At 35.9% G+C, this 27,810-nt stretch overlaps 1 protein-coding gene across 3 annotated transcripts in view; it reads right to left on the bottom strand.

The window, feature by feature from the left end:
• TRPM7 (transient receptor potential cation channel subfamily M member 7) overlaps positions 1-27,810 on the bottom strand; it is a 121,789-nt gene that overhangs the window by 90,134 nt on the left and 3,845 nt on the right. For all 3 annotated transcript variants that reach the window (XM_019442135.2, XM_019442137.2, XM_019442136.2), the window contains exons 2-3: positions 10,867-10,946; positions 4,120-4,158 (exon numbers count right to left, since the gene is read on the bottom strand). In XM_019442135.2, the coding sequence (XP_019297680.1) occupies positions 4,120-4,158; positions 10,867-10,946 (119 nt within the window). The remainder of the gene's footprint in view (positions 1-4,119; positions 4,159-10,866; positions 10,947-27,810) is intronic.

Raw genomic sequence — 27,810 nt, 5'->3', positions numbered from 1 at the left:
GTGGAACAATATTAAGTATCTCAACACACACACATAATCCAAGGCCCAGAAATGAAGGAGTGGAAATAAAAATTTGAAAACACTAGGCAAAAATCTGAAAACTATTTGAAAGACAAATTTGAGCAGTTCAATAACAACTAAGGAAAACAAGCTTAAAGAAATCACACTAGGGCACTGCTGAAAGCCAGTGATAGAGAAAATCTTAAAAGTAGAAAAGTAGCAAAAAAAAAAAAAAAAGAAAGAAAGAAAGAAAAGTAGCAGAGTACAAGTGTCACAATATGTGCCAAAGAACAAAGCTAATTATGACAGCAGACATCCTATAAAAAAATCATGCAATCCACAGTCACTGTGGTACAGCATCTTACTTTTTTTTTTTAAGTTTTATTTATGTAATCTCTAAACCCAACGTGGGGCTCAAATTCACAACCCCAAGATTAAGAGTTGCATGCTGTTCCAAGTGAGCCAGCCAGGTACCCCAACTTGTTTGCAAAGCATCGTTAAAGTAATAAAAGGAAAAAAAAACAAAACTCCTTATCAAATCAGAATCCTGTAAGACTGGAACAAAACTATCAGCCAACCAAAGTGACTGAATAGACATTTACAGAACACTCCACCAGCAAAAGAATAAAAACTCTACTTGAGTGCACAGGAAGTATTCACCAAGATTAACCATATTCTGGGCCACAAAATAAGTCTCAATAGACTAAAATAAGGATGGAAATCATATAAAGTATGTTCTCAGACTAGTGAAATTAAACTAGAAACCAATAGGGGCGCCTGGGTGGCTCAGTCGGTTAAGCGGCTGACTTCGGCTCAGGTCACGATCTCGCGGTCCGTGAGTTCCAGCCCTGCGTCGGGCTCTGTGCTGTCCGCTCGGAGCCTGGAGCCTGTTTCAGATTCTGTGTCTCCCTCTCTCTGACCCTCCCCCATTCATGCTCTGTCTCTCTCTGTCTCAAAAATAAATAAACATTAAAAAAAAATTTTTTTTAAACTAGAAACCAATAAAAGAAACATACTGGGAAAATCCTCAAGTTTTTGGAAATTAAATGACACACTTTTTATTAACTCATGGATCAAAGAAAGTCACAAAGAAACTAGAAAATATTTGAAAAAATGAAAATAGAAATAATATCAAAAAATGCGGGATCTAACTGTACAGTGTTTAGTATAAAAGCTAGTGTATTTATATGCATACTTTGCACTATAAAATATATAGGATAAAAATTTGTAATATATAAATTAGAAAACAAGATCTGCAAGCAATACTAATCTAAACTTCCACCTTAAAAAACTAAAAAGGGCAAATTAAACCCAAAGTAAGCAGATAGGAAGAAATAATAAAGAGAACATAATGAAATATGAAAAGAAAAGAAAAACCAATGAAACAAAAAGACCAACAAAATTCAACATCTATTCACTAGAAACATTTTCAGCAAACTAGGAAAAGAGACAACTTCTTCAACACAGATATCCTCATACTTACTAAGCATTGGCCATGAGTACTACTGACTACATCCTGAGTCCTGTGAGTCCTTCTAGCTAATCACCAAACCTCAAGGTCATCCTGGGGACACTTGACAAAAGTAGACAAAATATATGAGATAACTGTTTTTAACTACTGAACAAGAGGTACTGAGACTTCAATCCCTGACATGAAGAAAAATATATGAGGTGAGTCCCATAAATGCACCACACTGGGGCAGTTTCTCAACCATTATGCATTGAGATAATGCCCAGGTAAAAAATGGCAGTGTCAAGAGCTGAGGAAGGAAGCAACAAACAGAATTCCAGACTGCTGAAACAGCTAGAATTTGTAGCAGGGTACAAGAGAAGAGAGAACTATAAAGAGGGAGAAAAGAAACTTGCATGAGGAGTCACCATGGGTTCTTGGCCATACACTGAGCTGGATCTGTGTTAGTCAAGACTTTGACACCTAGCAGAAATCACTTGCTGTGGGTCTGAGAACGGAATCATAAAGAGCTGGGAAACACTGCAGTTTTAGCTCAGAGTGAAAAGCCATACTGGGCATACTGGGAATCCTGGGCATTCAGCTGAGATCCTAAAAAGGTTATACCTTAGGAGTACAGTCCACATTCTAAGACTAAGTTCAAAATAAAAATAGAACTGCCCTAACAAAGAATAAAATCAAGCCTGATAGGACAAAATAATCTGCCAATAATTTAATCACCTGTCAGAACAAAATTCAAATTCTTCAAAGGAAGACAACATAGCCCAGAACTCCTGAGGTGGATCATGCAAACACAGAACATATAATAAAAAATTACTATATATATTAAAAAGCAAAAAAAGTGACTTGCAATCAAGAAAAAAGTAAATTCAATAATTCAACAGAAACAGACCCTAAATGACACCTGATGTTGGCATTAGTAAAAAAAATTTTAATGCAGATGTTATAAATATGTTCAAAGACTTCTATAAATAGAAGATGATGTGATAACAAGGATACAGACAGGGCATCTCAGTAGTGACTTAGAAACTGTAATAAAGAATCAAAAATTTTAGAACTGAAAAATATAATACACAAAAAGTTCACTGGATGGGCCAAACAGCATTATTGGTGACTGCAGAAATAATTAGTGAAAGAAAATATACAAAGCTATAGTAATCAAAGAAAAAAAAGATCAGTGAATTTTAAGACATATCAATACAAATGTTCTACTTTAATCCGCATAATTTTAATTATGAATTTTAATTATTTAATTAAAATAAAATTTTAATTACAAAAAAAAAAGTAGGGCCTCAGTAACCCATGGAAAATATCATACAATCTAACAAAGGTATAACTGGAGTCTCAGAGGGAAGAAAGAGAGAATGGGGCAGAAAAATATTTTAAGAAACAATGACTAAAAACTTCCCAATCCAGTGATAGATATGAACTTGCAAATATTACTGCAGAGTATATACAAAGAGAACCACTCTTAGGCACATTGTATACCTGCTTCTGGAAACTAAAGATACAGAAAAAAAATCTTTAAACTAGCAGAGGGAAAAAAGATGGCATTACATACAGAATAACTACACTAGTGACAACTGACGTCTCACCAAAAACAAAAGCCAGAAGACAAAATAACGTTATCTTTAAAGTGCTGGAATGGGAAAATGGTCAACTCAGCATTCTACATCTAGAGAAAACATCCTTCAAAAATGAATTAAAAAAAAAACCCTGAAAAATATGAAAATACATTTTCAGATAAACCAGTTTGAGAAAATTCACCTCCACTACCTGCATTATATCAAACACTAAAGGAAGCTCCTCAGTCTGAGTGGAAAGATACCAGATGGAACCTCACATATAAAGGAAGGAATGTATAAGACTGGAAATGGTAAAACAACTCAATATATCTAAAATGAACTCACTGTGTACTTTTCTTCCTAGCCTACCTACCAGAGACCTTCTATTATTACTCTTCTAACCCTTCATCAGATCTTAATGAACATTACTATTTACTTAGATAAGTTAGAAATTTAGGTACTATCTTCAAATCTTCCTTTCTCTACACATTCATCAAATCCTATTGAGCTTATCTCATTCATCCCTTCAAATATGTCTACCTCTCTTCATCATCATAGCCACTATATTAATTCAAGCTCTGATTTATTCCAAAATTACTCCAAAACTTTCCAAACTACTTTTTTCTCCCAATAATCTCCTCAAAATGTCAACTGCTTTTACCAAAGAAGAAAAAAAAGAAGAAAACAAAATCAAAACTATGTGGCACAGTATATAGTTTAAATGATCTGGTCCCTACTTATTTCTCCAGCTCACATCTTTCCAATATCCATATTACATTCTACATTCTACAGTTTCCTGACAGAACCATAATCTCTTTCACTGTCAGGCTTTTCCACATCCTATTCTCTCTGCCTAAATCACTTTTGCTCAATCTTTACCCAACTAATTCACATCCAGCTTTAGAACTCTGCTCATGTAGTTTCACTGGAGTTTCACACCTTATCCTTTCTCTCCCAACTCTGAGTAAAGTAACCCTCAAACATAATAACCTGTGAGTTTTATCCCTTTTTATTCTAACTGATGCTTTTAATAGATTTGTTTTATTTTTCAAAATCTGTGCAACAGAGTTATGTTATTAAACTTACCTGACAAGTTGCTGACAAATTTGACATCCTGGAAGGCATCTATAAAACAAGGTAAATTATTTATTTCTTAAAAGTTAAAAAAAAAATAGTTTAAACTATATAAAATCTATGTAATAGTACAAAACAAAGGAAAATTACATACTTAGTTTAATTTTTCAGTACATATCATAGGTCATTTATACCTTGATATATATATTCAAATAACTATTTTTTTAACTCACATATAGTTTCCACTTTTTTTTTTTTTTAATTTTAGAAAGAGAGAAAGCACCAGTAGGGGAGAGAGTCAGAAAGGGGGGAGAGAGAGAATCTTAAGCAGGCTCCACCCTCAGCGTGGAGCCCGATGCAGGACTCAATCCCACAACCCTGGGATCAGGACTCGAACTGAAATCAAGACTCAGATGCTCAACTGACTGAGCCACCCACGCGTCCCTCCACATTTTTTAAATTGTAGTTGACATACAATGTTAGTTTCAGATATACAACATAGTGATTCAACAATTCCATACATTAGTCAGTGATCACCAAGATAAGTACAGTCACTATCTGCCACCATACAATGTTATTATAGTATTATTAACTATATTCCTTATGCTGTACTTTCCTCTCATTATTTATTTTACAACTTAAGTTTGTACCTCTTACTTCCCTTCACCTATTTTACCCAATGCCTCACCCTCCTAATATTTAAAATAGCTTCCATTATTTTAAATACAATTAGTTGTGACAAAAACCAGAAACTATAAGAGAAAAAGACTGATAGATTTAACTACATAAAAATACACTTTGTTACGTGGCAAAAATATGTCACTCACAAAGTCTAAAAAGAAACTGAGGAAAAAATAATTGCAGGCAAAAGGTTAGTTTCCCTACTATATAAAGAGTTTCACCAAATCTACATAAAAAAGGAAAATATATGGATATTTCATGGTAAAAACACATATGAAAAGGTATTTGATTAGAAAAGATTTTTTAACCTTTAAGACAGTATCTGGGAAAGAACAGAGATATGTAGACTCATGTTGGTGGGAGTACTGATACAATCTCTATGGAGGGCAATTTGGTAATACCCATCAAAATGAAAAAAATGTAAACTCCTTCTCAAATTCTAATACCAATACTAAAAGTATAGGCTAAAAAATATTTGTAGCAATATACAAGGTTGTTCATTCATTACAGCATTTTTTCCCTAATAGCAAAAAGAAAAACAGAATAGCTAAAATGTTCGTTAACAAGGGACTACTAAAACAAATTATAATCCAGATATATAATTTAAAAGGATGAAACAATTAAGAAAAGTGGTTACTGGCAAGATAATAAACACAGTGGGTTAAATGGTATGTAATTAAAAGGGGAGAGGAAGGAGTAAATACACATCGGCTAGGACATGCAAAGACCATGCAAAGACAGTATCTGGCTATCTCTGAAAGGTATTCCAAGAATTAGTAACATTGGTTTTCTTTAGGAAAGGGAACTTATAGTTAAGGCACAGTGGTAGAAAGGACCCTTTCACTTATAAATTTTGATATCTTATAAACCCATGTATTAAACCTATTTATATGAACAACTGGGTGGCTCAGTAAGTTAAGCATCTGACTTTGGCTCAGGTCATGATCTCACTGTTCATGGGTTCGAGCCCATGTCAGGCTCTGTGCTGACAGCTCAGAGTCTGGAGCCTGCTTCAGATTCTGTGTCTGTCTCTCCCCCACTTGCACTGTCTCTCACTCTCTCTCAAAAATCAATATTAAAAAAAATTTTTTTTTAATTAAACCTATTCATAAAAAAACTAATTTTAAAACTCAACTAGTGTAGGGATGCCTGGATGGCTCAGTCGGTTAAGCGTCTGACTTTGGCTCAGGTCATGATCTCAGTTTGTGAGTTCAAGCTCTGCATCAAGCTCTGTAAGGACAAGCTCAGAGCCTGAAGCCTACTTCGGATTCTGTGTCTCCCTTTCTGTCTCTCTCCCTCTCGAAAATAAAAATTAAAAATAAATAAATAAATAAATAAATAAATAAATAAATAAATAAATAAACCTTAAACAAAATTTCAACTAGTATAGAAGGAAATGACCAGCTATCACTGTTTGAAAATTATGCCTCATATGGATGGCTAAAGCCAAAGATACTTAATAACAAAATGAGACTTAACACCTAATGAGTACTTTTATTGTTTCTACTGCAAAATGAAATTAATGAATTTATAGGAAATAAACTCCATATTAATAATATAATCTACTTTTTTAATAAATCAAAAACATAATTTCCTCCCAAAGAAAGAACAATGTCTTACTTTGAAATGACACACTGAACTAAGGAGATCTAAATTCTAATCCCACCTTTATGAATTATTAGTCATGTGACCTGGGAAATGTCACTTCTGCTCTCTGGTTAAGAAATGTAGTATTACATTGTAACAAAACATCTATAATAATTAGAAAGAAATTCAAATTGATTCAAAAAATAATGACTGAAAGAGACATTAAGATGATCTGTTTTGGGGTGCCTGAGTGGCTTAGTCAGTTAAGCATCCAACTCTTGATTTCGGCACAGGTTGTGATCTCATGGTCATGAAAATACAGCCCTGTGTCAGCGATTCTCTCTCCCCCTCTCTCTTTGCCCTTACCCTGCACATATGCATATACTCTCTCTCTCTCAAAAAAGAAAAAAATAATAATGTTTTAATTATCTAAAAGACATTTACAGAACCTACAAAAAATTGAATATAAAAAGATAAAAAATGTTTTCTCAAAAATCAAATAAATGCAAATTTAAAACATACACTATTTTCTACTTAACACTTTTTCTTGAAGATAATGAAAAATGTTACTCTAATCAATATTTAATAAAGTAAGCATTCTTGTCACTACTGGTAATAATATATATTGCTTTAATCCTTTTAGAAAGTCTTTTGGCATTACATACCCTAAGAGGGGGGAAAAAACCTTAAATACAGGGGTGCCTGGGTGGCTCAGTCAGTTGAGCGTCCGACTTTGGCTCAGGTCATGATCTCACGGTTTGTGAGTTCAAGCCCCACTTCGGGCTCTGTGCTGACAGCTTGGGGCCTGGAGCCTGCTTTGGATTCTGTGTCTCCCTCTCTCTCTGCTCCTCCCCTGCTCACACTCTGTCTCTCTCTCAAAAATAAATAAAGATTTAAAAAAATTAAAGGAAAATAAAATTGACAAAACCTGTTTATTCTGATTTGTGGTAAGAAAAGAAATAAAAAAAAAAAAACCTTAAATACAAAAAAAGTTCTTTCCTCTAAGGTCTTCATTATGGCCTAATTTTACTTTATAATGGCTAAGAATTGAAAACCACCCAAATCTGCCCAACAGTGGAACAGGTATGCGAATTATGGCATATACACTAACAGAATATTAGTACTACCATTCTTATAAAATATCTGCAATATCAAAAAATATATTACTATAACATTTTGTTAAAGAGCATATACCATATTTTACAGACTAAATGTAGCAGTATTTTAAAACAAAACCTACTGAAGAAATATTAAAAGTAAATGCACCAAAATGTTATTAATAATGACTGCCTTGACATATTAAAACTCTGAGTACTGAACCAACTTTCTGATTCTCAAGTTTTCAAAATTTATCATGTACATGGCTCTTCTAACAGAAATTTGTTTAAGAGAGACATATATTCAAAATAGAGTTTTCTCACTGTCAAAGAGAAATGTCGAATTCAAACAGCAGGTTTATGAAATGTAACAAACAGAAGGTTTAGAAATTCCATTCAACAAATATTTACTAAATACCCACTATGAACAATAACAGTGACAGATGCTATAATTTAAAATACACCAGTTAATAAAAAATTACCCATTTCCCTATTTTTCCAAAAAGTTTTATTATTGATGTATAGTTGACATACCATTGTTATATAAGTTTCAGGTATACGACATAGTGACCAACTATACTGAAAATGCATACCACAATAAATTGTTCATTATAATATTACTGACTATACTCCTTATGCTGTACTTTTTTTTATCTCTGTGACTTATTCATTTTATTCATTTATTTCATGCATCTCCCCACCACACCCCTCACCCTCCACCCCATCTACTCTGGAAACTACCAATTTGTTCTCTGTATTTATGAGTCTATTTTTATCTGTTCTGGTTTTCAGAGTCCATATATGAGTAAAATCATACGGTATTTGTCTTTCTCTGTCTTACTTATTTCTCTTAGCATAATACCCTCAAGGTCCATCCATGTTGTTACAAATAGCAAGATTCCATTCTTCTTTATGACTAAGTAATATTCCACTGTATGTGTATACACACACCACACACCCACACACACACACACAGTATCTTCTTTATTTATCTATTGATGAACACTTATGATGCTTCCACAGCTGGGCTACTGTAAATAAGGCTGCAAGAAATACAGGAGTGCATATATCTTTTTTAATCAGTGTTTTTGTTTTCTTTGGGTACTAAGTAGTGGAATTCCTGATCAAGTGGTATTCCTATTTTTAATTTTTGACGACCACCACACTTTTTCATGGTCACTGTATCAAATTACATTCCCACAAATAGTGCAAAATGGTTCCCTTTTCTCCACATCTTTGCCACCACTTTTTATTTTTTGTCATTCTGGTACTAGCCATTCTGACTAGTAGGAGATGAGGATAGCTCATTGATTTTTTTTTTTTTCTTTCCATTGAGGCTTTGATTTTCATTTCCCTGATGATTAGTGATGTTGAGCATCTTTTCATGTATCTGTTGGCCATCTGTATGTCTTCTCTGGGACAATGTCTATTTGGGTCTTCTGCCTGATTTTAATCAGACCATTTTTTTTTTGCTGTTGAGTTATAGATGTTCTTTATACATTTAGGACACTAACCTCTTACCAGATATATCATTTGCAAATATCTTCTCCCACTCAGTAAGTTGCCTTTTGTTTTATTAATGGCTTCCTTTGATGTGGAAAAGACTTTCATTTTTGTATAATCCTAATAGCTTATTACTGCTTTTGTTTCCCTTGCTTGAGGAGACATTTCCATAAAAATGTTCCTAAGGCATATAAACAAGAGATTACTTGCTTATTTTCTTCTAGGAGTTTAATGATTTCAGGTCTCACATATAAGTCTTTAATCCATTTTGAGTTTATTTTTGTTTATGGTATAAGAAAGCAGTCCAGTTTTATTCTTTGCATGTAGCTGTCCATTTTTCTCAACACTATTTGTTGAAGAAATGGCTTTTTTCCCCACTGTATATTTTTGCTATCTTTCTCACAGATTAATTGACCATATAAGCATGGGTTATTTCCAGGCTCTCTATCCTGTTCCATTAACCTCTATTTTTGTGCCAGTACCATACTGTCTTGATTATTATAGTTTTGTAGTATATCTTGAAATCTGGGATTGTGCTAACCTTCAGCTTTGTTCTTCTTTCTCAAGATTGCTTTGGCTATATAGGGTCTTCTGTGGTTTCATATAAATTTTAGGTTGATTTATTATAGTTCTGAATTTGGCTATGTTTTGATAAGCGTCATATATCAAATGGAAGTAAAAGTTGCAGAGAAGTTAACTGAGCAGAGAAGAAGGTTTGGCAGGAGATGAGAAAGGTAAGAAGATTCAAAATTCTTTCTCAACTAATTTTTCCTAAGTGCCTGTAAAGAGAGGTTCTCTGTATGCTAGGAACCTCTCTGCATGACAGGAAATAACTCTATCTTTGATTTGCCCTTTTAAACTTTATTCTATTTTTATGCCTCAAAAAAAAAAAATTAAGAAAAATGTTACTTCAGTAAATACCTCAATAGGTCAACTTTTTCTTGAATTTTAACTAGCACCTTTACTTTAAAATTTTTCTATTACCAAAATCATTTTAAAGACCAAAAAGTCAATTAGAGATGCCTATAACCTCTGACAACAGGTTTTCTAGGAGATGCTGAGTTCTATCTATATTTTGGCAAACAAATACAGCAACTATTAGGTTTGCATTGGTTTCTTTAGCATGAACCACAGTGTTGGGTACTCAAAAGATGTTTAATAAATACATACATATTTTTAAGTTCTCATTATCAGTGAATCAGTTAAAAATGAGTCTTAACTGCCCTATCTTTGTAACATACTAGTATGATCTGGGGGAGTATAGGGATGGGGAAATACTCTGAAGAAGTAAATAAACATCATTAAGAACTCCAGGGTGCCTGTGTGGCTCAGTTGTTAAGCATGTGACTTCAGCTCAGGTCAGGATCTCATCGTTTGTGAGTTAGAGTTGCACACATCAGGTGAGCTTGAGCCCTGCACTGGGTGAGCACAAGCCCTGCTTTGGGTAAAACATGAGCCCCGCTTTGGCTAAGCCCCAGTTCTCTGTGTCTCTCTCTGCCCCTCATGGGATCCTCTGCCCCTTGCTCACTAGCCCCCTCTCTATCTCTCAAAAATACAAAAAATAAGAACTCCAGAATACTGATATTGTGCTAAGGATATCTCCTTCTCTCAATCTTAAATAATTAACAGCATGCACAAAAGTTAACAATAATTATAACTATTTTACTAATTTTGGCTTTTATCTGTACTGACAGCTCAGAGCCTGGAGCCTGGAGCCTACTTCTGATTCTGTGTCTCCCCCTCTCTCTCTGCCCCACCCTTGCTCACGCTGTCTCTCTCTCAAAAATAAATAAGCATTAAAAATAATAATAATTTGGTTTTTAATAAATAAACTCCAATATAATTTACAGCTAAATTTCTAGAAGAACCCAAGAAACAAAGGTATGCTTACCTGTGAGGGTCTTTGGAACTTGGTATAATATATACACATTCCCTCTTCGTCAAAGTGCTTTCTATCCAGGATTTCTGGGACTGAAACAAAAAGTTTTAAAAGATGGTTTATAAATTAACCCACCAATACTAAAGTAAAATAATGTAATGATAAATACATAAAAACAAATAATTTCATACTATTTAATTTTTTTCCCAATCCACTAAATATTTACCGTAAGTATATAGTAAAGGCTTACTGAAGATAGCATACCTAAAATATCAGAATGAGTCCATTCAAGTCCATTGTTATTTGGATTACTAAATCAACATGCTGTGAAGATACTATTGCTTCATATAATGTGAGGAGGAAAATCAAGTTTGAGATTCCCACTATGGGGCAAAAACCTCAAGAGGGGGCAGTATGATCCTGGGAAATGGATCATTTAAAAGCCAATTAAAAGTGACCGTCAGAAAAAGATATCAAACAAATCCTAAAAGAAAAATATCAGGAAAAATTGAGACTAAACTTCAATAGAGATAGGGCAAGTTATTACATGATTACAGATGTCTGATTCACCAGATTGCTGTAACAATCTTAAATCTGAATAACCAAATCAATAGTCTCAAAATATATAAAGTGAAAATTTAACAGGGAAAATAAGACAAATTTAGGATCACAGTGGAAGATTAAAAAATTCCATCAATTACTGTAAAATTTGAAATAATTTTTAAAATTTAAAAGATATTTTATTTTGGAGAAAGAGGGAGTATGAGTGGGGGAGAGGGGCAGAGGGAAAGAAAGAGAGTATCTTAAGCAGGCTCCACATACAGCATGGAGCCCGATGTGGGGCTCAATCCCACAAACCATGAGATCATGACCTGAGCCTAAATCAAGAGTCAGATGCTTGACCAATTAAGCCACCCACACACCCCTAAACGATTTTTTTAAATTAATTTTTTATATCACTACTTAAGCTTCTCCCTGGATCCTTAGACTCTTAGACTCTGGATCCTTATCCTGCTACTGGCGACTGATTACAAAAGGATGAGGCATTATGTACTGGGACAGACAAAACTCTATAAATTATAATAGATTAAAGACCATTGGTTCCATCCTCCATGTATCAGTATTAACAGGACAGTACAAAAAGGAAGAGCCCATGTTCTAAAAGGAAACCTCTAGGAGAAGAAACATAAGACAAAATTATGATGGGTGAAGTTTTGCAGGTTCCTCTCAAATCCTTCAGGGACCCTAATGATAAAACTTAGTCTGTCCCCCAATGCTAATTCTGGTACCAAAATTCTGTCTCTCCATCCAAAATGCCCATCTCCTAGGTCAATGGTTCTTTATTTAAATATACTCACTTAGGTAGGAGCAAATTATACCATAATCTCCTGGTTACAAAAAAACAGGATGACCGCTAGAAGTCAGGACACTGAATCAGCAAAATATCTTACATTCTAAAGCTCACTTAGCATAATCCCTCCACCATTGCCTAACTACTCCATAACTATTCCATAATATAACTAGACAAAAACAAAACAATGACCTCTAGTTTCACTTTAAAACCCTGACCACAGGGGCACCTGGGTGTCTCAGTTGGTTAGGCGACTGACTTTGGCTCAGGTCATGATCTCACAGTTCATGAGTTCGAGCCCCACGTCGGGCTCTGTGCTGACAGCTCAGAGCCTGGAGCCTATTTCAGATTCTGTGTCTTCCCCTCTCTCTACCCCTCCCCTGCTCATGCTCTGTGTCTGTCTCTCAATAATAAATAAACGTTAAAAAAAAACAAACCCTGACCACAAACCTCAAATGCTCCTTAATGATGCCCAATAATCGCACAATATTTCTCTGGTCCATTTTCTCATTCTCCTGTATGATTTCACAGTATTTCCTTCTTTCCTCAAACCTCTAACCCTCCTTTCCCATTCTTGATCTCAAAAGATGACCTCACTTCCCATTTAACTGAGCAAATTTAAGCAACAAGAACATGTACAACTTCCATCACATCTAGCCACTAATGAGCCCATATATTCTGCTTTCCTTCCTGTGACTATGTTTACTTCTATTTAAGTCCAACCACTCTTGCATCCTAGGTCCCACACACCTCACGAAGTAAAGGTCACTCTCTACCAATTAATTTTTTTTTTGTCCTTTATTAACTCATTCCCATCAACATGCAACATGCTACCAACTCTCATTTTAAAAAACAAACACAACAAACTTTTGTTTGACCCCACCTTCTCCTCAAGTTAACATTCCATATTTCTGCCTCCACCTACAGTACAGATCACAGGTAAAAGTTTTTCCCTCTTTTCTTTTCCTCCCATGCTTTCTAAACCCCACTCCAGTCAGACTTCCAAGCCAACCATTCTTTCTCTAAATCCAAAAATCAATTTTCAGGACTCATCTTCATTGATATATCAGCAGCATTTAACAAAGCTGATCATTCTCACCTACTTAAAACATCTTCATGAGTTAGTTTGGTTTTCTTCTCTTCATTGCTCACTCCTTCTACCTCCTTTGCTGATTCCTCCCTTTTTCTCCCCAATCTTTGGAGTTCTTTTTCCCAATTATATTCACTCACATCCAGTTTATTATCAATAACTAGATGACTCCCAAATTCATATTTCTACACTAGCTCCTTCCCTAAACTCCATGCTCATATATTCAACTGCCTACTCAACAGCTTTACTCTGATGTCCAAGAGGCATCTCAAACTTAAGATGGGGTATCTGGGTGGCTGAGTTGGGTAAGTGTCCGTCTCTTGATTTCAGCTCAGGTCATGACCTCATGGTTCATGAGATCAAGCCCCGTGTCGGGCTCTGTGCTGATAGCATGGAACTTGCTGGGCATTCTCTCTCTACCTCTGTCTCTGGCCCTCCCCTGTGTGCATGCTCTCTCAAAACAAACAAACAAACAAACAAACAAGACGGCCTAAACTGAACTCACCTTTCATTGAAACACTTATTTCTTATATCGTCTTCCCCATCTCAGTAAATGGCAACTCTATTCTTCCAGTTCTATTTTTTAAGGCAAAAATCTCAGTGACATTCTTGATTTCCTCTTTATCTACTTCCCCTATAAAACCCCATGAGCAAAATCTGTCAGCTTGCCTTCAAAACACATCCAGAATCCAGCCACTTCTCACATCTTCACTGCTACTATTGTGATCCAAGCCATTACCACCTTTTGCCTGGCTTACCAGAAATCACTCTATCACCCTTGCTACTTTACAGTCTATTCCTCAAGAGAGATAATCTTTTAAAAATATGTCATTATGTCACTTCTCTCTCAAGACTCTCCAATGCCTTCACGTCTTACTCAAGAGTGTTATAAAAGCCAAAGTCCTTACAATAGCATTTAAGGTCCTAGTGCTTTGCATCTCTGCATCCTGCTTCATCACTTTGATTCTATCACCTCCTTCAAGTATTTGAGCAAATGTCACTTTCTCAGTGAGGCTTACACTATTTAAAAATGCAATTTCCAACACCATCCCTCACAGTCTTATGGAACTACAGAGTAATAGGGCCATCATCCCCAGGATCACATTTAAAGCACTGTCCTGAGAACCAAAAGATCTGGCCATGTCAGTTTAAACTACCAGTATATTATTCCTAATCTAGACCTTTCTCCCACTCCACAACCATACACTGAAACTAAGGCAGAGCACATGTAACTGAAAAGACAAGACATTTCATGGAATTTCTGCTTGTAACTTAAAAAAAATATTTGGTAGTGCTACTCTAACATATGATGATGTGAGGCTGAACTTCTACCAAAACCAACTTAATTAACCTGCTGCTTGAAACTCATGAAATTTTCATTATGCTATTATTAAGAAACGCAGGATTCAGGAGTAGTGCTGAAATTACATTGTGATTTGCTTATTTAAAGTCTGCATCTCTTAGGGGCGCCTGGGTGGCTCAGTTGGTTAAGCATCTGACAGGCTCAGGTCATGATCACGCCTCGTGAGTTCCAGCCCCACATCGGGCTCTGCTGACAGCTCAGAGTCTGGAGCCTGCTTTGGACTCTGTGTCTCCCTTACTCTCTGCACCTCCCCCGCCTCCCTCAAAAATAAACATTAAAAATATATATAAAGTTTGCATCTCTTAGACAAATTGGAAATGGTTTGTAAAAAAAGAAAAGGCAGGTTAGTGATTGTACTTATTGCTATACACTTATTGCTTGTTCACTTATTAATATAATTCAGATACAGATAATATGGGAAAGTTTGGTCATTTTAAACATAAACTTACTATCACCCAGCAATTCCACTCTGAAGTATCTTTCCAAGAAAAAGAAAAACATGTCCACACACAGACTTGTATCTGAATGTTCACAGAAGCAATATTCGTAAGAGGCAACAAAATAAAATATCCATATAATAGTATACTACTTAGTAAGAGGGACAAGCTAAGGATAACATGCAACATTGCTACACCTCAAAAACATTACACTAAGTGAAAAAAGGCACATAAGATTATGTAACTGCATTTGCATGAAATTTCTAGAAAAAGACAAAAACATAGGAACTGTTAAGTTTAGTAAATGCCTGGGGCTAAGAGTAACAGCAGTGATAAACTGCAAACACATACTAGGAAACTTTGGGAGAGGACAGAAGTGTGCTAAAACTGTATTGTGGTGGTTACAAAACTAAATTTACTAAAAGCCATCAAACTTGTATACTTACAGAGGGCAAATTTTAGAGTATGTGCATTATACCACAATAAAGCTACTTGAAAGGCAGGGGAGGGTTAAGAAACATATAAAAACAGAATGAAGAGAACAAATGTATGTTTAATCAGAGTTCCAGAAGGAGAAAAGGGAAAGAATGTGCAAAGGCAATGTTTAAAGAAATGATAAGAATTTCCCAAAACTGATGAAAAACGATTTGCAGATTCTGAAAACCCAACATGAAGATAAAGAAAAAAGTTATTAAAAGACAATAAATTCAGAATAAGTTAGAGGTAAAATATTCCAGCAATGATCTTCTATTACAGTTACAAGTTTATAAAACACCTCAAGCCATATGTTTTCAAATACAAAGTGGTTGTTTTGCTGTGTTTTGCTTTGTTTTTAGTAATCTCTATACCCAACATGGGGCTCCAATTCACAAACTCCAGATCAAGAGTCACATGCTTTTCTGACTGAGCCAGCCAGGCATCCCTGACAGTGGTGTTTACAATTTGCTTTGTATAACAAATGAAGATCAAAGGAGTACAAACCCATGGGGGCAGGGGTCTTTCTAGGCTCAACCAGAAATAAAGACACCCCCCCCCCCCCAAAGACTCTCATAATCCCATAGCTACATTTGGCATGGCCTCTTATAAAAATAGATTGGGGTGGGGCGCCTGGGTGGCTCAGGGTGTTAAGCGATGGACTCTTGATTTCGACTCAGTTCATGATGTCATGGTAGTGAGATCAAGTCCCAAGTTAAGTACTGCATAAGCCCAGGGCCTGCTTAGGGTTCTCTCCTTCTGCCCTTCTCCTACTCACACATGAGCACTCACTCGCTCTCCAAATAAGTGAACATTAAAAAAAGCGGGGGGGGGGGGGGGTGCCTGGGTGGCTCAGTCAGTTGAGCATGTGACTTCGGTTCAGGTCATGATCTCACAGTTTGTGAGTTCAAGTCCCACATGGAGCTCCACACTGACAGTATGGAGCCTGCTTGGGAATCTCTCTCCCTCTCTCACTGCCCCTCCCCCACTCATGCTCTCTCACACTCAAAATAAATAAACTTAAAAAAAAAAAAAACAAAAACACTGGAGTCACAGACTACCAACAAGGCAGCATCAACTATTCCTGTTTGGTGGGAGTCTCTGGATCAAACATGCAACAGACAGCTTAAGTGCAAGGTGACAAGATACACAATGAGCAGGTACAGGATCTGCCCTTGCCTCATAAACCTCAAAAGCCAGTATCTCTTGTTAACAGCTTCATAGATGACAAGGTCCCCCACAAAGGAAATGCCCAGTACAGGAGTCACTGAACAAAGGGAAACCCAAAGCTATGACTTACTTTTCTATTAGCCAATATTTTTGGTTTCCCAATTCACATAAATTTACCCATATGTCACATAAAAAATGTTGCCTAAAAACACAGTTGACATTGTATCTTTTGTAAACCCTTTGCCCAAAGTGCATATAACAAGAGGTAACTTTAATTAGTAGATAGTGCATTTTTCAGGCACTGTTCTAAATGTTTTATATGCGTTAACTCATCCTATTCTCACAGTAATCCTATGAATTGGGTGCTATTAGTATTCCCTCATTATAGATGCACAAACTAGTTAGACACAGAAGTTAAGAAACTGCCCAAAGTCACATAGCTAATTGTTTGCCCTGACTCCAAATCCTCTACTGACTTTTCAAGAGAAATTTAAGATAAGCATTTCAAGATCACTTGATGATACGCTTTAAATAAGCCACTGAGTAAAAATACATTAATTACTTTAAAAGGGGAATGCCTAGGTTTAATTTTGTGTATAATTTTCTGAACAAGGATTGCTTCTTGGCCCTTTGACTAAGATCAAGGGTAATTTTCTGAACATGGGGGGGGTGGGTGGGCGGTGAAGAACAGAAGGGCTAACATACTTCTCCCAAAAGGTATTGTTAATTACTAACTACTGCTAACCAGTATTAGCTTTCCCCCTATTCTGTTCCTAGCCTGCCTAAAGCAACTTCAGCTATAGTTATTCAAACAGGGTTGGGATAGGGGCAGATTCCAACAATTTGGACTGCTCTACAGCAATGAACTAATGGCCCAGTTAAGTCTAAATGCTGGTTTGCAAAACTTTGGATATGTACCCATTGAAATACTCACAAAAATGAGTCACAGGTATATACTTTTCATAGCTATGCCTTCCTAACTAAATGTTAATAAAAATATTTCACATTTTTATTTAAGAGATGGTTCTATATGGAAAATAAGGAATCCCAAGTAGAATTTAACATTAAGAAATGATCAGAGCTCTGGATAGGAAGATTAATTAATTAGGGAGACAAATAAAAGTAAACTAGAGCCACCAGTACTTGTGGGAGGGGCAATGGGGTTCTGGACTAGTAAAGTAATGGATACAAGAGACAATTTCCAAATCCTTTACTTTAGCATGATGCCTTCGGGGTTTCTTTTTTTTTTTTTTAATTTTTTTAATGTTTATTTTTGAGAGAGAGAGAGTGACCACTAGTTGGGGAGGGGCAGAGAGAGAGAAGAAGACACAGAATCCAAAGCAGGCTCCAGGCTGTCAGCAGAGAGCCCTACGTGGGGCTGGAACTCACAAACCTCAAGATCTTGACCTGAGGTGAAGTTGGGCGCTTAACTGACGAGCCATCTAGGCTTCCCTGCACGATGCCTTTTTTAACAAAACTACAGAATGATTATTAATATAGTCCTGGTTTCCCATCTTTTCTTCAAATTCACTTCTACCATTATTTTTCAACAAACGTGTGCAACTTACTGGGTCCCTAATAAAGAGTTGCTTTTCAATGAGGGGGAAAAAAAAAAAGGTGGGACTGAAGAATTTTAAATGTTCATTAACAAAGTTATTTTTCCTGTAGGAATTTCAAAAGAAAAAACACTTAAAATAATCATATATTTATACATGTTGTATCATCTATAAATATATATAAATCATATATAAGTCCTATATAAATAAAATAAATGAAATAAATAAAAAAATACAATAAATCATATACAAATTGTATATATATAAAACAATAAACCCTAAACATCACTGAGCAAAAAAATCTAGTACTTTGAGTACATATACTAGTTTTTTTCCAGAAATAATGGTCTTTCCAATCACCATCAACCTAAGACACTTCAGCCACTTTTAGTATTCATTTTGTAACTACTCAAAATAGGAGTGCTACTGAATTTTAGGACACAACACAAATCTTGCTCACAAATTAGTTTCATTTTATCATTCTTTTTCTAAACAGATAGCCAGGGGCACCTGGGTAGCTCAGTTGGTTGAAAGACCACTCTTGATTTGGGCTCAGGTCATCCCAGGGACATGGGGATCGAGCCCCACGTCGGTTCCACACTCAACATGGAATCTGCTTAAGATTCTCTCTCTCCCTCTCCCCCACTCATGCACACACTCTTTCTCTCTCTGAAATAAAAAAAATAAAAAATAAAAAATAAACAGCCAGTGCTGTCCTTTCAAAACCTCAAACTTTCCATAGTAGTTTCTAATTGGCATATCCATCCAAAACTTTAGTGAAACTGTTTGCTAAGTAACTTAAATCGTGTCACTCTTGATGCTCACAAATTTTTACCAAATTTTGTGTCTGTAGGGACATCAATGACATTAGCATGTTTCAAGACTATCTCTTATAGCTTCCCCTAACTTTAATATTCACCAATTCTATTTCAAGGGCTTGCGGTCCACCTGAGAGTCACATACCCCCAGGTGATGGTTATAAATCCCTCCCAACGATAGGTTTATGCAAGTTTTGGAATTCTGAGTTTCTTCCCTGCCATCACATACCCAATGAAATGTGCATGGATTTTAAACATATATTTATTTCTATTTTTATACTTCTCTTCTCCTTGTTTTGCTGGGCTGCATTACTGAATTTTACCAAGAGGTGGCACACTATGAACACAAACCAGAAAATTCCTAAACTTAAATGTTTTAGGTAAAGTAAAAACTAACTATAATCACAGAATGTTAGCACTAGAAATTAACTTAAAAATCACTTCGTGATCTTCAGTAGTGAAAGAGCAGAAATTCTGGAGTCTGAGTAACTGGAGTTAGAATTATAGCTTTGTTGTTTACTATCCATGCAACCTTAGGCAAGTTTCTGACGTTGTAACCTAATAACAATACCTATCTTATAATGTCGCTCTGAAGATAAAACAAAATGATCCACGCAAGGCGTTTCAGCAGAATGCCTAACACACTATCAAATCTCAACAATGCTTCAAAATTCCTTAAGTTATAAATTCTTCCTGTCTACTAGCAATAAGGGGCGCACATACATTATAAATAAACCCTCTAACCTCATCCACTGTCTCCATAAATTAGTACCAGCATATCTCCTTCCCACCTACATGCTAATGGTAAAAATTGGGGGAAAAAATGAAAGACTGCTTTTTTCTACTTCAAGATAACAATTGGAAATCAATCTACTTTTAAAACTAAATACACTCTATGATTCTATATATTAATATTAAAAAGGAGCTGCTAGCTATGTTAGCTCTAGCAGACTAACCCTCCCACAAATAACAGCCATAAACTTTGGACAAAATAAAAACAAAAACAAGCAAACAAACAAAAAAAAAAAAACAACTAGTTTACATACTAAAGACCCAAAAGCAGGCAGAAATTCAATGGAGTCTATTAAAAATGAAAGGACAGCACTGAATGAGTTTTCCAGTTTTTAAGGCTTTTCTGGTAAGAGGCCCCACTCCATACCTACTGAACAGCTAAGACTCCAATAGAAATCCCAGAGTCTTACTGGCTTAAAAAAAACAAAATATCAAGCTCAAGGTGACAAAAGCAGTTGGAAAGCGATGGGAAAAGTCCTTCAAAGGAAAAAGTCACATAAAGGGTGCCCCAACCTATGGCCGACCCATGAAAAATGTATACACAGTACAGACTCCAAGCAGCCCAATTAAGAATAAAAGAACTGAACGGACACTTTGGCTGCCCACCATGAGACAGAGTTTGGAATCTGAGTACAGTCAAGTAAATCAACTACTATCTTAATCTATTCTGAGTGCCATAACAAATACCATAAGCTAGGTGGCTTAAGCAACCAAAATTCACTTTCTCACAGTTATAGAAACTGTAATCCAACATCAATCAAGGTTCCAACAGGGTCCGTGTCTGATAAAGACTCTCTCCTTGGGCTGCAGAAAACTATCTTCTCACTGTGTCTTCACATGGTACAGGGCAAGCTCTCTGGTGTCTCTTCTTATAAGGGCCTTACCCTCATGACCTCATCTAACCCTAATTACCTCCCAAAGACCCCATGTCCAAATGCCATTACACTGGAGGTTAGGGCTTTAACAAAGAATTTAGGGGAGAGTGGCACAAACACTGAGTTCATAACAACTACTTTAAAAAGAATCAAGTCTTCAGAAGGGGTATAACAGAACTCAAGAGTCTAAAAGGTAACATTCACAGTGTCTATTACACAATTCAAAATGACTAGACTTAAGAAAAAATAGGAAAATGTGACCCACACTCAAAAAAAAATTAAAAAGGGGTTTACATATTAATAAAATGCATATACTTAAAAATTAAATGACGTTACAGACCTAGAAATTGAGTTATGTGAAAAATTTGTACACAGGTCAATATGCCTGCCAACAATGGCACAGACAGTGACAAAGAAAAATTAAGGCTAGCCTAAAGCAAAATGTTGAAATAGGCTGGCACTCTGACTTCCTCTATCTTTCTCCCTCTATCTAGAGCCCAACTCATTTGACCTTCTGGCATTCTTAAAGGCCGTTACTCTAGAGTTCTGCTCTTATTCTTAATTGGCTGCCAACTACTTAACTAATTCACTAATAATTAGGTATCACTGGTAATTCAGATGTGAATTCTCTGAGAGGATCTTAAAGACACTACTGAAAAGTCTCTCTGGAATAACAAACAGTTGAAGTTTTATATATTAAAAAAATTAAACTGAATCAAATTCCGACTATAACTATGTTTGTAAAGAGAGTCTTATTATATCCAACCTTATTTTCTATTTTGCTTTCCTGCTGACCTCATGGAGATTGCTACTCTGGTTGTTTAACAGTCCAATATTACCCTAGATTTATGGAACAGAAAATGTTTGATGAAGAACTGTGAGCAGTTGCCATCATGCTATATCTTGGGAGTCTACGGTACTAAATAAATGAAGACAAGGCACAATTGAGTCTAAAATGTGGCCAACCTGAATCTAGCTCAAAGAGTAGTAATTTTTTCCTTATGTATTCTAGAAAGAGTCTTACCTAGAGTAATTCATTTTAATATAAAGAATTATTAATAAAATGAAAAGGGATCGACACTCATCAAGATAAAAAAGATAATAAGCATGTTGGCCAAGGGCCACCTGGATGGCTCAGTTGGTTAAGCATCGAACTTTAGCTCAGGACATAATATCATGGTTTGTGGGTTTGAGCCCATATGGGGCTTTGCACTGACAGTGTGAGGAGCCTGCCTGGGATTCTCTCTCTCTCTTCCTTTCTTTCGGCCACCACTGCCCATCCCCCCCATGAACTTAAAAAAAAAATAAGCATGTTGGCCAAAAAAACTTTTAATTTTTTGTTATTTTTTTTAAAGAGAGCGAGAGAGAGCACGAATGGGGAAGAAGGGCAGAGGGAGAGGGAGCAGAGAAAATCTCAACCAGGCTCCACACTCAGCAAAGAGCCTGACATGGGGCTCAATCCCACAACCCTGGGTTCATGACCTGAGCTGAAAGCAAGAGCTGGATGCTCAACCAACTGAGCCACCCAGGTGCCCTCACATTTTTAATTGTTTATGCTAAGTTATTTTACCTAGACACCTAAGAGTGCTAAAAAAACAAAATAAATATACCGACACAGGAACAGACAAACAGAACAATGGAACAAGTTGCTTGGAAACAAAAACTTACCTTGAAGGAAACTTTTGTTGTGTGATGGAGAGAACAATATGAATTAGGGGAAGATATGATTTATTCTGTGTATATGAACTATCACACTAAATCCAAAAATGAATACTACATGGGGGCGCCTGGGTGGCGCAGTTGGTTAAGCGTCCGACTTCAGCCAGGTCACGATCTCGCAGTCCGTGAGTTCGAGCCCCGCGTCAGGCTCTGGGCTGATGGCTCGGAGCCTGGAGCCTGATTCCGATTCTGTGTCTCCCTCTCTCTCTGCCCCTCCCCCGTTCATGCTCTGTCTCTCTCTGTCCCAAAAATAAATAAAAAACGTTGAAAAAAAAATTAAAAAAAAAAAATGAATACTACATGGATTAAAGTCAAAATGTGAAAAGCAAAACTTTAAAATTTCTACCAAAAAAAAAAAAAAATAGAATAACTTTATGACCTCAGGAAAATAAAAGGCACATGCTATAAAGAAAATACTGATAGGGGCACCTGGCTGGCTCAGTTGGAAGAGCATGAGACTCTTGGTCTCAGAGCTGTGAGTTTGAGCCCCCCATTGAGTGCAGAAATTATTTAAATAAAATTTTTTTTTTAAAAAAAGGAGAAAATACAGATAAATTATAACACTAACATTAAAAACCAATGTACATCGGGGCACCTGGGTGGCTCAGTCAGTTGAGCATCTGACTCCAGGTTAGGTCATGGTCTTATGGTTGGTGGGTTCAAGCCAACGTCAGGCTCCGTGCTGACGGCTCAGAGCCTGGAGCCTGCTTCAGACTGCTTCAGATTCTGTGTCTCCCTCTCTCTGTGTCCCTTCACCATTGCGCTTGGTCCCCCCATCTCTCTCTCTCTCTCAAAAATAATAAACATCTGGGTCGCCTGGGTGGCTCAGTTGGTTGGGCATCTGACTTCGGCTCAGGTCATGATATTGTGGTCTGTGACTTCTAGCTCTGCATTGGGCTCTGTACTGACAGCTCTGAGCCTGGAGCCTGCTTCAGATTCTGATTCTGTGTCTCCCTCTCTCACTGCCCCTCCCCCACTCACTCCCTCAAAAAAAAATGAATAAACGTTAAAATTTTTTTAAAATATAAACATTAAAAAAAATGTACATCAACAACCTAAAATAAGTAAATAGCTTACCATTAACCAAGTAAAAAGTTAAGAAATTTTTACTCTACTAGCCTTTTCTACAGGCTAGAAAAGATATTTGTAGCCATAAAGTACCACCCAAAAATATGCAGAATACATAAAGAACTTCTACAAGTAAATAAGAAAAAAATAATCCAATAGAAAAATGAGCAAAGACTATAAATAGGCAATTCATCAGAGACAAGTAAACCATAGCCAAAACTCATAACCTGAAATAATACTCAGTATTAGTGGTCAGTAACATGCAAATTAAAACAATGAGGAACTACTTCACATTCATGAGTCTGGCAAAATAAAAGAACCTAATCAATGAAGTGTGGCAAAGATGTTGGCAGAATTGGAAATTCTCATATACTTTATAGGGAGTATAAACCACACAACTACTTTGGTCAACACTTTGGCAATTATCTCTAAAGTTGAAAATGCACCCACCCTACGATTTACCAATTCTACTTCTAGATATATGCATCTTAGAAAAATTCTCACACTTGTACATTACATTAGATGATACATACATGCACCATTATTTGTAAAAAAAAAACAAAAAAAAACAAAAAAAAACACAAAAAACCCAAATGCCAAACAACAGTAAAATGGACAGATAGTATATTCTATAACGGAATAGTAAACAGCAGTTAAAAGAGGTAAACTAAAAAGCTGCTCTGAGCATGCACGGGGAGGATATCTTACAGAGAAGTAGTAATGTTAACTTTGAATGAGAACAAAGATAAAAAAAAAAGTAAATAAAAACAAAATGAAAGTGGTGAACTAGACCTTACCTGTATCATTAATATGAATAAACCTCCAAAACCTAATGTTGAGCTGTGCTAACAGCTCAGAGCCTGAAGGCTGCCTCAGATTCTGTGTGTGTCTCTCTGTCCCCTTCCCCTGCTCATGCTCTAAATAAATGTTAAAAAAAATTTTTTTTAAAAAGTCCATAAAAAGATGTACGTAATTACATATATATAAAACTACCAGGAACTACTATGTGTTATAATTCTATAATACATAGAGAGACAATACTACATATATACAACATATATAAGATATATAATATATATTTACAACTACAAAAAGCAAGCAAAGGAACAACAGGAGATAGTTATGCCTGCAGAAGTGGAAAGTGGAATGGGATTTTGATGAAGTACTTGGAAGTTTCAATTTTACCTCCAATATTTTATTTCTCAAGCTGGGCGGTAAGTACATAGACTGCTATTACATTACGATCACACTTTTATCGATCTGAATTCCACAACAAAAAACAATTACCAAAGAATTCAAATTATATACATTTATTTAAAAATATTATGTACCTGTAATCAAACAGTACAATTTAAATTCTTCACTTTTATTCCTGTCTCCTTGTTACCTAATATTTTTGCCAAAGCAACAGAATCTGTTGAATTAAATGGATCCATCACATTAATCTAATTCAATGACCACTGATATACTTTCAGATGATGCCACAAAAGTTAATCTGAAAAAGACAAATCTAAAGAAAACATTAGGACATTCTCTATTACAAAACTCCAGCCTTCATATTGTGAGTAAACCCTACCAATCTATTCTCTATCTCTGAGTATTTGTTAATACACTTATGTTAGATTTTCACAGTTTTTATGAAAGAGTTCTACCCATCACAGAAATCTACTTAAGGAATTTCCAATCTACTAAGGATTCCTTCTGACTAGTAAATCTCTGCACTTCGACAATGTATACAATGTATATGATGCATACAACTGAATTCTGAATAATTTATCTTAAGGATATTACATAGAAATTTGGTAATAAAGAAAATTCTAAGTTTTACAGCATATGAAGAAAAAATATGGTAAATAAATTTTTTTAAGGTAACACATTCTTCATGACCTTAACTTTTGAAGTACCTGGATGACTCAGTCAGTTAAGCATCCAACTCCTGACTTCCACTTAGATCATGGTCTCATGGTTTGTGAGTTCCAAGCCCCACATCAGGCTCTGCAATGACAGTGCAGAGCCTGCTTGGGATTCTCTCTCTCTCTCTCTCTCTCTCTCTCTCTCTCTCTCTCCCTTCCACTTAGATCATGGTCTCATGGTTTGTGAGTTCAAGCCCCACATCAGGCTCTGCAATGACAGTGCAGAGCCTGCTTGGGATTCTCTCTCTCTTTCTCTTTCTCTTTCTCTCTCTCTCTCTCTCTCTCTCTCCCTCTCTCTCTGTCCCTACCTTGCTCGTGCGTTTTCTCTCTCAAAATAAATAAACTTTAAAAAAAATTTTTTAATATTAAAAAAAATGACCTTAACTTTTTAATTAACATAACACTTGCCATCTTAGATCTCACAAATATACACGTCTCTGAGTATCAAGGTCCTTCTCCAAGTGCATAATTTGGTGAGTCAATTATCTACTGTACCACTTACTGGCCTAATGACCTTTGGTTGAGTGATTTTGCCTCTCTGTTCCTTCCATAAATAATGGAGAAAAAGTGCCTACTTCAAGAATTTCTTTTGAGAGTAATAATATGCAATAATATATGTAAAACATTTAGAACAATGACCACAGCTAAATGCTACTACATGTTAGCTAATATTATGAAAATCGGTCTAAAGCCTGTTACACACGTTTCTAAATCAAGAGTACCTTCTGGGTATTAGGTATTGTAAATTATACTCTTAAAGACAAGGAAGACCACTGGTTTATATACCCAAGGGTAATTTATAGACCTATATTTCTAGTCTAGTTAATGTTTATCCAATCTCCTTACAGTAATAATCTGCTTCTCAGATAACTTTCCTTCTATTCATTCCCAGCATACTACCAAATTGTCAGAGGAAAATAGGTAACTAAGCCTACTAACTTTCACTTTGCACATATTTTTCGATCAGTGAACTGTGGGCTCAGGTTGCTATATTCCTAATAATGATGTGGCTCAAAAGTGTTTTTCCATGAGGAGCTGAGTTTCTAAAAGTAGTGGTTTCCAGCAGTCTGGTAGCTAGATAGTTGAGGTGTTTAGTAACATTTTTTCATGATGCAAAGAGGGACAAATAGTGTCTCACAAACTTTAATCCTAGTATTCTCCTGATATCAAGTAAAGATTATCATCTTCTTTTTACAGACAGAGAGGGTAACAGCAGTGCTCCTAAAAGAGTATGATTTGGCAGAGATGCTTATGTGAAGAGCCAAGTCTACCAACTTCAAAAAAACTGCCTACCACCATACATCAAAAGCGTCCCAACTCTTGATGGTGGCTCCGGTCGTGATCGTGCCATAGTGAGATCATGCCCTGTGTTGGGCTCCAGGCTGAGCATGCAGCCTGCTTGGGATTCTCTCTCTTCCTCTCTCTCTAACCCTCCCTTGCTTGCTCTTTCTCAAAATAAATAAGTAAACTTAAAAAAAATAAAAATGACATATATCTAAGTTCTTTTATATTAACACACATTAAGTGACTCAGTTAATATCCCTACAGATAGCCAAATAATGCTCATTCTAAACTAATCTCAACTACTCTGAATTTGGGTACCTCCAGGTACCAAATTTAAAGCAAGCATTTAAGAAGCAGTTGTGAAAGGAAGGAAGGAAGGAAGTCAGAAAGAAAGAAGGAAAGGAAGAGAAAGAAAGAAAGAAGGAAAGAAAGAAAGAAAGAGAAAAAAAGAAAGAAAAGAAACTAAAATGTAATCATATACTGAAAGGTTACTACAAAAAATAAGAAAAAAGAAAAACCTAGAAAGAAATAACAGATCAATAGCAATAATCATCAATGGCTACTACTAAAACTATGTAAGTGTCTAACCAAGAAATTCACAACTGATCAGGCAGCTAACACCACCAAACCCACTGATCAATCCTAACAAGAGAAAGAAAAGAAAAGAAAAAAGAAAAGAGAAAAGAAAAACAATCAGAAAGTATGTGCTTCTTAATGTGATGCAATACAAGATACATAGCACGATCTGTGAAGCACTCTTGCCAAAATATCATACCACAATCTGATCAAGTCTTTAGATTAAGCACAGGAAATAGAGAAACAAGTTACATCACACTGTATAGATGTATCGAACAAAATCCAAGCTGTGGGAAATTCTACAGGACAAATGATCTGGATTTTTCTTATTAAATAAATGGTAAGTGATAAGACAAAAAAAAAAAAAAAAAAAAGGAGGGGTTACTAGAGACTGAAAGACTTATTTATCAACCAAATGCTATATGGAATTCTTTGGATTCTGAATTAAACAAGCCAACTGAAGAAAAACA

This window comes from Panthera pardus, unplaced genomic scaffold (genome assembly GCF_024362965.1).
Source record: "Panthera pardus isolate Hobbes unplaced genomic scaffold, ASM2436296v1 HiC_scaffold_24, whole genome shotgun sequence".
NCBI lineage: Eukaryota > Metazoa > Chordata > Mammalia > Carnivora > Felidae > Panthera > Panthera pardus.
The sequence above is the reverse complement of the archived record's forward strand: the minus strand, read 5'-3'. Positions and strand labels throughout refer to the sequence as shown.